The sequence below is a fragment of the Leptodactylus fuscus genome, chromosome 3 (genome assembly GCF_031893055.1).
Source record: "Leptodactylus fuscus isolate aLepFus1 chromosome 3, aLepFus1.hap2, whole genome shotgun sequence".
NCBI lineage: Eukaryota > Metazoa > Chordata > Amphibia > Anura > Leptodactylidae > Leptodactylus > Leptodactylus fuscus.
Genome location: NC_134267.1, coordinates 212,350,456 through 212,362,706, shown reverse-complemented (window position 1 = coordinate 212,362,706; position 12,251 = coordinate 212,350,456). Strand labels below are relative to the sequence as shown.

General features: G+C 44.9%; 1 protein-coding gene across 1 annotated transcript in view; it reads left to right on the top strand.

Annotated features, from left to right (window-relative positions):
- The window catches only part of NOL10 (nucleolar protein 10), a 46,458-nt gene that overhangs the window by 20,488 nt on the left and 13,719 nt on the right, over window positions 1-12,251 (top strand). Inside the window, exons 14-19 of the mRNA XM_075269141.1 lie at window positions 3,179-3,305; window positions 3,499-3,578; window positions 3,669-3,767; window positions 4,027-4,113; window positions 4,993-5,166; window positions 6,968-7,215. Coding sequence (XP_075125242.1) covers window positions 3,179-3,305; window positions 3,499-3,578; window positions 3,669-3,767; window positions 4,027-4,113; window positions 4,993-5,166; window positions 6,968-7,215 — 815 coding nt within the window. The remainder of the gene's footprint in view (window positions 1-3,178; window positions 3,306-3,498; window positions 3,579-3,668; window positions 3,768-4,026; window positions 4,114-4,992; window positions 5,167-6,967; window positions 7,216-12,251) is intronic.

Sequence of the window (12,251 nt, the reverse complement as noted above, 5' to 3'; positions counted from 1 at the left end):
TCTGGTAACACATTTGCCTTAACCAGGTCCCCAACTCGCCCGGAGAAGCTTTGCTCTCTATTCACTTCTATTATACTTGCAGAAGCAGCCAAGTGCATTGCATGTGAGGGTAGAAGTGCCGAAGCAAAGCCAAAGTGACCTTCAGTTTTGTTAGTAAGGGGCCCTTAGAGGTCGGTCCTAAGAAAGAAGCAAGATAACTCTAAGTGTTTCTGCGTTTACAAAGTAGTATCCTGAGCCATCTTGTAGGTTAATACAACATGGCCCCATTTATCAGATTTAGCCAAGAGTGCCTCTGTGAAGGAAAAAATTTGAACGTGCATTTGTTTTCCGGCTCAGGCTGGGTCCAACAGATCTTGCCTCCGCTAGCCATAAGGAGTAGGCATTAATATTAGGAATATTGTCCATATTTGATATCCCAATATATATTTATCCCCTTGTATGGGGTTCATGTGGGTGCTCCCATAGATCAGGGTGATGGGACAGGACACAGACGCTGTACCAGTGTTACCCCACGTGCAGTCTGTCTTGTTCTGTCCGGCTCTGTCTGGGTTTGTTGTCTGCTTGAGCTGAGCACAGATGGGCAGGCGCAGGAGGAAGTAGGTCAATGTGTTAAGATTTCACCCGGCTTGTATCTAGTGCAGAGTGGAAAACATGTGCATCCTCCGCCAGTCCTAACATGTTCAAGGATATCGAGAAATCAGACCCAACGTCAGGAAATCCTAGTGATTTCCTCCATTGTGTCAGTAGAAACCCGACGTGTGCGCTGTGTTTACTCTACCGCCGTATCGCCATTTCTTCAGGACACATGATTTATTGTTACTGGAACTGCTTTACTTTTTTTTGCTAAAATTTTACTTCAGAAATTGTAGACGGGCAAAAAAAACACCCCCTATCTTTAATGTGAACCTTGGATTTGGTGAATACAGATTGGCCCCATTGTTGAACTTTCTGTAGCGTCTGTACACCTGGCTGCTCCTGTAACGTAACCCAGGGGAGGAGGTAGATGATCTGAGATCTCATTCACGCGTTTCCTAGAACTTTGTCTGTAAGAAAAAATAAAAGCAGAACTAAGAATTTGCTTCAGGCGTGAATAGAGAATATAACTTAAAGGGATAGTTCCATCTCATAAAGTGATAGCCTATGTATGGCATGTGGCATCACTTTGGATCCTGAGATTGAAGTAGTGCAGTGCTGATTCAGTACTGCAGCCTCTTCACTGTTTTTCCCAGGACAGCAGTGTTTTTCCGCCACCTGGCCGTGCAAGGAATTGCAGCTCGCCCCGTTATAGGGAAAGTCTGTGAAGGGGCTGCAGTAATGAATCAGCGCTGCACTACTTCAAGCTCAGGATTGGTATGGTCCCAGTTGTCAGCAGGGATGTGGAGTCGGTCGGAAGAAGTAACCGACTCTGTCTTCAGCTTCAAAATAAAATGCTGTATTATTTTACATTATATTATTCAGTTATTGATATTATTAGATGTATAGTTTGTTACATATTTCTGGTCGTATCCGTTCTGTCACTAGTTTTGGTTTTTCCGTGAATTGGAGTAGTTGTACTGCTTGTGTCTGACCACAGTTGTCAGGAGTTGGAGTTGGGCTGTGGAATAATATAGGAGATGATGGTTTGGTCTACTGACTCCCCAGCCATGGTGGTGTCAGGCCTCACCATTATATCCTAGCAATAATCCATTACTTTAAGATCAATAAGGTGTACATAGCAGAACCTTACATTGACTGCTTGTTACAGAGGTATTTTTCTGCATTAACCCATGCCTCTGGGGAGAATAACTCCATAATATAGCATCCCATAGAACATTATACTGAAGGACGGCATTCCCCTGCAGCACTAGGTATCACTTCCAGTCCCATGTTTCCCTAGTGCAGTGATGGCGAACCTTTTAGAGACCGAGTGCCCAAACTGCAACCCAAAACCCACTAATTTATCACAAAATGCCAACACTGCAATTCAACCTTTAATAATGCGCAGATTCATAATTGCACACAATTACAGACCTGCAAAATATGGTCATATGATTGGGGCTTTATAGAGCTTTCTGCTCCACTGTGACCCCCACACAGTCCAATCTGCTTCACAGTGACCCCCACACAGTACAATCTGCTCCACATTGGCCACCACACAGTACAATCTGCTCCACAGTGACCCCCACACAGTACAATCTGCTCCACAGTGGTCCCCACACAGTGCAATCTGCTCCACAGTGGCCCCCACACAGTATAATCTGCTCCACAGTGACCCCCACACAGTACAAACTGCTCCACTGTGACCACCACACAGTACAATCTGCTCCACATTGGCCACCACACAGTGCAATCTGCTCCACAGTGGCCCCCACACAGTCCAATCTGCTTCACAGTGACCCCCACACAGTACAACCTGCTCCACTGTGACCACCACACAGTACAATTTGCTCCACAGTGACCCCCACACAGTATAATCTGTTCCACGGGTGCCACCTCTGGTACCCGTGCCATAGGTTCGCCATCACAGCCCTAGTGCAACCACCCCAGGCTCAGGATTATTTGATGCCATAGGACCCTTTATCTGAATCCATCCTACATGGCGGCCCTCGCTGATGCTTGATGGTGCAGTGATCCTTCTCCTCACAGTAGGACTACCATGCCCTGTCCTGGTTTCACTCCCCTCTGCCATCTGCTTGGTAATAAGCCTGTGAGGGTTTTACAGCCCATGCCTGCATTCTTACTCTTATAAAAGCTCTGCCGGCCATTAACATTTTCATGATGTTTCCGCTCTACAGGAGTCTCACACCAATGCAAAGTGTTCACAGCCCTGAAATACCAAACTGCAAACAGTTGTCTTTCTACTGATCCCGCGGTGCATGCCGGGGGTGTACGCTGCTTTATAATGATATTTCAGTGTGTCTGAAGAGGCATGGAGGACATTCATTACGAGCAAGTGGTCAGGGGTCATGAAAACTTAAGGCCAGGGACACACGGGACGGGTTTGCAATGGGTTAACCCTGCCGCAATCTATAGTACTGGTTTAGTGGATGAAAAATGTCATCTACACACCTAGAATAAAAAAAAAACCCACAGCGCCGTCCATGCTGGTGACGGACTGCGCCTCTAGAAACGTGGACATTGATGTAATGGATTGTACGCTCTGCGTCTGTTTGTACTAAGTGCATGTCTGTGGTTTCAGGCACTGGGCCCTGCGCCCAGATGGTGCTCGTTCTTAGACAACTTGACAGAAGAGTTGGAAGAAAACCCAGAAAGCACAGTCTATGACGACTACAAGTTTGTCACCAAAAAAGATCTGGACGACCTTGGTGAGTAATGTGATATATACAATATGCTATTGTGTCTCCGAATAATGGGACCCCATCCGCTTTACTAATAACCATGCAGATGACAATGATGGCGGCTGCATACTGGCGAGGTTTGGTCCACATGTGGTTGCCACTTTGTTGGATCCTAAACCATAACAGGCGATCCTAATGCCATTGTCCTTTATCCTCTCAGGACTGTCCCATCTCATTGGCTCTCCCATGCTCCGGGCTTACATGCATGGCTACTTCATTGATATCCGGTTATATCATAAGGTAATGACTAATATACATGGGGTGTCTTATACATAAGCTGTTCAAAGTAAAATCCATTTCCGGGTTATAATCTGTTGTATCTGACCACAGGTGAAAGCAATGGTCAATCCATTTGCTTATGAAGAATACAAGAGGGAGAAGATCAGGCAGAAGATTGAGGAGACTCGGGCTCAACGTGTACAGCTCAAGGTAAGACGGCCAGCATGTCACAGCAAAGAGACCTGTCCGTGGAGTCGCCTCATACAGTTATTACCTTATATATCTGTCACCCATATCCCACATAGTCAGTATGCTGCTCAGACCCACTCAAGTGAACCACAATGCACAGCCCCGTCCTTGGCCAGTCCCATCGCAGTTTGGCCAACCTACTTCTAATGTCTTTGTCTATGGCGTTCTATTATCTATCCTCAATACACAGACGACTATGATCCTTTTATCTTTACCATAGAAACTACCAAAGGTAAATAAGGAGCTCGCTATGAAACTTCTAGAAGAGGAAGATGGAGAACTTCCTGTAATGAAGAAAAAGCAAAAGGTAAGATATGAGTCAGTGCTAGTTATGTACACATGGCTGGGCCGGGCAGAGCCGGCGATTGTATCTCGACCAGTGAGACTTTGCTACTTTGCACAAATTAATAAAATATTGCTAAAATTTGGGTTTTCCTCTGAACAACCTGTGTTGGACACTATCAATCCACAGCTACATTCATACAGCTTTAAGATCTTAAAGGGGAGGTCCAGGAATTTGTGATTTATGACCTATCCTTAGAATAGGCTGTAAATATCTGATCGGTGGGGGACCCGCTTTTGATGCCAGTACTATACACAACATAGGGGCCTGGATGCAGTTGGCTTCATCTCTTATATAGTGACTTCAATGTTAGCGAACTACGACTTTTGACCCCATTCATCAATCTGTAATTCCTTGACAATCCCTTTAAGCTAATTTCTCTCAGCATTCCCTTCTTGTTCAGTACATGCACAGAATTTGCTTAGGCCTTGTTCACATCTGCGTCGGTAATCCACTACTCCGAACGCATTGGCAAGCAGTGTGCAGTGACCTCATAGACTCTAATGGGGTCCGTGTACTTTCCGCATGAGTCATGTGGACAGGAGAGTAGATCGTGAACTACTTTCCTGTCCGCATGTTCCGTGCAGAGACCGTGCGAAAAGCACACTGACCCCATTATAGTCTATGGGGTCCATGTGCTTTCACTGCTCACCACTTGCCAATGTATTACTACATATGTGATGCATAGTCTGCCAAGATGGAAGATGCTCTTTGCTAGCTTATAGAGGTATATTGCAAGTAGGGGACCTTCCGTCTTGGTTCCTCCAAGTCACTGTAGTGTGTTTTGTGAAGACTAGCCTCTAAAATATCTTTGACCTTTTTTTTTTTTTTTTTTTTCCGCAGAAAATGCCCAATATTCTCTCCGACGACCGATTTAAAGTCATGTTTGAGAATCCAGACTTCCAGGTGGATGAGAAGAGCGAGGAGTTCAGGCTGCTCAACCCCCTGGTGTCTAAAGTCAGCGAGAAGCGAAAGAAGAAACTGAAGGCCATGGAAGCGCAACTGGTCAAAGAGCAGGTACAGTCATGGTGATGGAGCCACAATATATGTAATAAATGCCTTCAGAAACATTATAATACACACATGCACAGAAATATATATATATATATATATATATATATATATATATATATATATATATATATGGAGCAGATGAGATGAATGCATGCTCAGCAGACTGATATCTTAAGTGTATGGCCACCTTAAGGAGTTGTTCACATGTAGCAATCTGACATTGATTCTGCTTACTATTGCAGCTTCAAAAGATATTACTTTAGTTAAAGTGATTTTCCAGGATTTACAATTGATAACCTATCCTAAGAATAGGTCATCAATAAAAGATAGGCCTGACACTGAGGTCCCCGGCTGGCCATCTGTGAGGCCGCAGCATTTAGGTGAGAGATGCCACTTCTTCAATACTATCTAAGTGCCACTGTGCTGGGTATCGCATTTCAGCCCATTCACTTGAATGGGACTGAGCTGTGATTAGGCCATGTGACCAATGAACGTGACCTCACATTGCTTTTGAATTGGAAGTAGTGGTAAGGGTGAGCTGCTGCCGTTTCAGACCAGCTGATCAGCAGGGATTCCGGGTGTCAGACCCCCACAGCTCTTTAATTTAAAGGGGCTCTGTCAGCAAAATTATACCGTATGAGCCCCACATATGCCTGAATAGCCTTTAAAAAGGCTATTCAGACACCTCTAATGCTATTTTAAAAGCCCCCCCGTTTTAAACTAAGACCGCAAAAACATATATGCAAATTATACTTGCCGTGCACGGTGGGCGGTTCAGGCACTGGTGGTCGTCATCTTTGGTCCCACCTTCCTCTGGTGTCTTCTTCCAGCGACGTCCTCCTTCCACGCCTCCTTCTTCATCTTTTCACCGGTGGGTTGTGTTTAAATCTTGCGCGTGCGCAATAGTGCTCCCTCTGGAGCGCTACTGCGCATGCTCCGCGCCATTTTTGTCGTAGTTCTAAGGGGAACTGAGCATGTTCAGTTCCCTTTAGAACTACGCAAGCGTACTGCGCATGCGCAGTATGGTCGCGAACTGCCATTGACAAAAATGATGCCGGAGCGTGCGCGGTAGAGCTCCGGAGGAAGTGCTACTGCGCACGCGCGGGATTTAAACACAACCCGCCGGTGAAAAGAGGAAGAAGGTGTGGGAGGAGGATGCCGTTGGAAGAAGACACCAGAGGAAGGCGGGACCGAAGATGACTACCACCAGTGCCCGAACCGCCCACCGTGCACAGTCAGTATAATTAGCATATATGTTTTTACGGTCTTAGTTTAAAACGAGGGGGGCTTTTCAAATACCATTAGCGGTGCCTGAATAGCCTTTTTAAAGGCTATTCAGGCATGTGTGGGGCTCATACGGCATAACTTTGCTGATAGAGCCCCTTTAACCCCGTTTAACCCTTCCCTTGAATGAGACTGAGCTGTGATCAGGCCATGTGACCATTGAAACGTGGCTTGTGCAGCATCAGTTTCTTTAATGTCTCCTCTGACTTCAGTGTAAGCTCTTACTTTCATGGAAATATGAATTCCTTAGCCATCTCTCCTGGAAAAAAAAATCTCTATATTTTTAGACTTGATTAAATCCTTGGTAATTTCCTCCATAGTGAGAAGTGATTTGTCTAAAAACATCTTGATCCCTCTTCAGACGTGTCTCAGTAAAAACACAGGTGTCACCTTCTTTTGTCTTTCGGGGAAATCTTGTCAATGCCTCTGTCCTGTGTGACACGGGCGAGGTTTATAAATAGGCATTTATCGCCCGAAGTCACTTGTCTGATTGTCACTTGCTTCTAATTCTGGGCCGCAGGAGGAAGAGGAAGAACCAGAAGGAAAACCAAGTGATGCAGAGAGCTCAGAGTCTTCCGATGATGAAAAGGGATGGGTCGAGGAGGTCAGGAAACAGCGCAAACTCTTACGCCAAGAGGAAAGGTCCAAGAGGCAGGAAAGGGAGAAGGAGGACCGACAGACGGCCCTCAAGCCTCAGTTCTATGAGATAAAAGCCGGGGAGGAGTTCCGAAGCTTCCAGGATGCTGCCAAAAAGCAAAAGATGATGAGGTAGGTGACACGTGGCCGAACTGTCTGACCTCTGTCCTCGAGCCTCATGTACCATTGTAAGAACCATGTCTTGTAGGACACTTATGATGTTCCTTCTGGTAACACTTTGGTCAGGCTTGACCTATAGCTGTCACATAAACTTGTCATCTTCTCGCTGTAGCTGAACAGTTTAGTCGTCTGACTATATGTTGTGACAGCAGATCTTGGCAGCCCTGCATCGGGTTATCTACCTTAGGATAGGCCATCACTTTTAGGCCTGCTGAGGATGCCTTGATCCTCTCCGATTCCTACCGGGCCTACATTTTCACAAGGTGCAGGTTGGGAGTTTGAGGTGCACTTTTTGCGCAGGAAAGTGCCAAACATGCGCCTCAATATCATCTTTCTATGCCAGTTTTCTGGTATAGACTGACTGAATTCGCCCCATTGAAGAGTGAGCAGTGTATAAACATTACTGGGAGTTGTACTATCCAAGTACAGCTGATCTGCGGTGGTCCCAGCTGTTGGACCTCCACAGATCTAAAATTGACAGCCTATCCTAGGGATAGACCACAGGTATTAGAGAGGTGGATAACACCTTTAAGTATGACCAGGAGTAACAGGGTTGCATCTACACTTTGCAGAAATTTATCACAGTGAACCTGACCACAAAGTCAAGTCAGATCAAGTTGTTGAAAAGTTTTATTCCACTTTAAGTGTTTGAGGAGATCCCGACACTCCTGACAGATGGTGTTGGTGGAAGGATCCTTTGTTCCTCTAGTACAGGGGTAGGGAACGTACGGCTCTCCAACTGTTGTAAAACTACAACTCCCAGCATGCATACTTACTCTGCTGTTCTTGGAACTCCCATGGATGTGAATGGAGCATGCTGGGAGTTGTAGTTTCACAGCAGCTGGAGAGCCGAAGGTTCCCTACCCCTGGTCTAGCACATGAGATGCCACTAGAAGTGGCAGCAGCTTCTCCCCTGCTCTCTACTGAACACTTGACTTTACCAAGCGTGCATGTGTATGGATTTGGTGGGAGAGCGCGCTGCTGTTTGGCCGATCACTATCTTGGGTGTGTGCTTTAGTTTACAGCTCCATTTTCCCAGCACTTCAGACCTGAGCGCTTCCTGTTTCTGATATCTTATCACTCCGGATTAGTCCGCCTTACTATGAGCTCACACACAATCCTGTGACATGTATTGCTTCAGCCATTAGGTAATATACTGTATGGCACTTTATGATCACGTGATGTGACGCATACCGCTAGAAGTAATTGATACGCCTGAGATAATTCTATTATATTATCTTACGGAATGTGATAACACAGGGGTAGGGAACCTTTGGCACTCCAACTGTTGCAAAACTACAACTCCCAGCATGCATACTTGCTCTGCTGTTCTTGGAACCCCCATGAAAGTGAATAGGGCATGTTGGGAGTTGTAGTTTCACAGCAGCTGGAGTACCGAAGGTTGCTGATCCCTTTGATAAGACATGAAACTTTGTGTCATGTCACCAAATGACGTCACTTAATTGTGATCTTGTGATCGGCGCATGAATAGCTAAAAGGTTCAAGTTACATAGAGCTGATGATGTGGTCGTGGACATGTAAAAATCATATATATAATAATACATTTTTGCCTATGTTTTTGCTTTTCACTTCATACTTGTCTAAATGTAGATTTTTTAGATTTTTACATGTCTTTATTGAGCTCTGTGTGTATGGTGGGATAGTAATACACATGCATACTTCATATTCTTAACCCCCCCATCAGAATACCTGACTAGTGGATGGGTTTTGTGCCCCCTTTATTCTAGCAATTGGTGGGTTTTGTTAGCTTGCAGACTCTACTGTAACAGGTAAAAAGATCAGAATGCATTCACTCTATATGGATTGAAATCATCGGGATGCCTTGTCATTTGTGAATGTTCCTGGAAAAAGTGGCGCTAGAGCAAGTCCTTCTTATCTTATGTGCAAATTCCTTACCCAGAACTCTTAGCAGGGCATGTCTGGTCTCATAAGTCCTTGTACCATTCTCTACCTGATGACATTAGATTCACATCAGTGCTGTGGTCTCTATCATTCGGGTCTGCCCCTTAACCAGCGGTTACACACGGTCACCAGCAGACCCTATTGGCATTGATGGGGTCCGTTGCTGTCAAGTTGAAAGCAGTGGAGAAAAAAAGTCCTCCTGCTGATTTTTGCTGTTTCTGAGAAACTCTCTCCAGTGGACACCGACACAGACGAGAAAACCAGCCTAAGATGAATTACTCCTTCTCAGCCACTGCCCTGCCCTGCACAGATTGGGGGAAAAAACCTTGAAATATCTGTCTATGGAGGGGCCCTTGTTCCTTTTCGAGGCATTCTACTGTCTTGGCAGCTATTCCCAGACTATGCCATTAGGCATTATGAAAAACCATGCATTGATTTATAGGGAACTACCTTTTAAAAGGTGGCGCTAGAGCATGTCCCTCTTTTTCTATAGGCTTTTCTATATATCTTTAAAAAAAAAAAATACATGGAGTAAAAATAGAAAAAAATGTATAAAAAAAAAATCCTTCATATTGCAGGTCATTTTACATGTGTGTTTACCCAAAAAACTAAATGTGTCTTGTAGTTTTGCTTCATTGAGTCCAGAATTTGTATGAAAGTTTCCAGTAGAGCCTGAGGCCTGCAGATTTTATTATCTGTGCGTGACGGCTGCATTTTCTGCGTCATCGGCTTTCCTTTTGTCGGTGTCAGAACATCCTGACCTTCACCAATTTTACTGCTATTTTGCTGCTTTATTAAAACGTAACCACAACGGAAGTAGAAGTTCTATAAGGGTAAAAAAAACCCCTAAAATATCAAATGAAAAGGCTAAGGGGCAGAAATGAATGCTGCCTTTATGTAGATTTTACAAAAATAACTGGGTCGCCCGTCTGTCAGGGAAGGACTGATGGGAACAAATGAGACCTTTAACCCTTGGGTGTCCACTCCGGGCAAACCTACACAGCATATATAGTCACCATCAATCTATATTAGTGGTTGTAGCTTCAATAAGGAAGAATATACTTATTGTAGGTTGGTGAGAAAATCCTAAATTGCAAAATTTTATATCAATTTCTCGCATAAAAAAATAGGCTAAATTTCCCCCTAGTGTTGGGTTATCCAATACATAAAAGGGTTTACTTTTGGGGCAACACGGTGGCTGAGTGGTTAGCACTGCAGCCTTGCAGCGCTGGAGTCCTGGGTTTGAATCCTGCCAGGAACAACATCTGCAAGGAGTTTGTATGTTCTCCCCGTGTTTGCATGGATTTCCTCCCATCCTACAAAGACATACTGATAGGGGGAAAAAAACGTACATTGGGATCCCTATATGGGGCTCACAATCTACATTTAAAAAAATAAATAAATAAATGGTTTACTTTTATTAATTTTTCCAAAAATGTTGCCAATCTGTGTCTAGTATTACTGCAAAACTATAGGGATGAGCTGCAGTACCAGACGCAGCCTATAGAGAAGAATGGCGCTCTTTCTGGGGATGAAAATGCAGACTCCCTATATCATTCTAAATAACTTATGTTCACCGTTTTGATGTATTAGATGTGAAGACGGGTGAAAAGGCTTATTATTGATCACATTGACTTAATGTTATTAAGACTAGTATACCAGTTAGATATTCGAGGTGTATACCTGTTAATAATTTTGGCACGTCTCGGGTGGTCTTTACTGCAGAAGCTGAAATCGACATCAGGTAGGAGGTGGCATAGCAAGAAAAAAAAATGTCCTCCGCCCGCATCTTCAAATAATGGAACAATTTATTGGAATCCATTTATCCATAGATGCTAATTGGAACAAACACCCGTTCAGTATTGAAAGTCTTACAGGCTGGTCAGATGTAACATGCTCCCTATAGAGTTAATACTTGGTTTTCAAAGGAACCTAAGAGTTTGACTAGGTATTAATATAGAGGGCGCTACCCATACCACCCATGAGGTCCTATTTGCACATTCCTTACCCCTCGTTCACATCGGCGTTTGTATTCCGTACAGGCGAGTCCGCATGAGGAACCCTCCCCCGAACGGAATACTGAACGTAACTGCAAGCGCTGGTGCAGTGAAAGCACATGGACCCCATAGACTATAATAGGGTCCGTGTGCTTGCTGCGAGATCTCCGCAGGGACTCTTGCGGACAGGAAAGTAGTTCACCAGCTACTTTCCTGTCTGCATGATTTGTGCGGGTAGCACGCGGCAAGCACACGGATCCCATTATAGTCTATATGGGGTCCGTGTGCTTTCACTGCACTAGCGCTTGCAATTGTGTTTGTATTCCGTTCGAGGGTCCCCATGTGGACTCTCCCCGGACAGAATCCAAACGCTGATGTGAACGAGGGCTTACCCAGGATTCTTAGCAGGGCATGCAAGGTCTTATAATACCCTGACATAGTGAGACATTGCACCATGTTCCACAGCAAAAATGAGATTGAACATGTGCAGACTAAATTCAACATCCTTATATTGATGTATGATGGTAGGCGTCCGTACGTCACCTCTCTTCTAATGTCCGCTTAAGGCAAACATGATTACTGTAAGGGACAGTAGGACTGTGGGAAAGCAAGGACTCCTAACATCGTAGATACCGGGAGTCCTGGTCTCGCCTTAGACCGTTGCGTATCTCCTGGACCATAGCAGTTTGTGTGAGGCTGGCTGGAAACAATAAGAAAAGGAAAGTTTGCTCCCTCCAGACAACCCCATAAGGTCATGTCATGGTCCTTAAGATTGAATATTGCCTCTTCTGTTTCTAGCGTATTGCCCCCTAGAAGCAGTGACACGGCCAGACCTCTATGGATCTGTGGGGTCTCTTCCGTCTGATAGCAGTTGTGTTCCATGACAATAAATGGCTTGTATGACGATGGCTGACAGTCTTGTTACTGGGCCGCCGGATGGGGACAGATTGCGCTCTTTGTCTTGGGTTATGAATAATGTCTGATGTGGAAGCGAGCGGGAGGGCAGCGAACGTCTACTCTGTAGATGAAGTGCATTCTCATAGCCGGAGCGGCCAAACAGGAATTCAT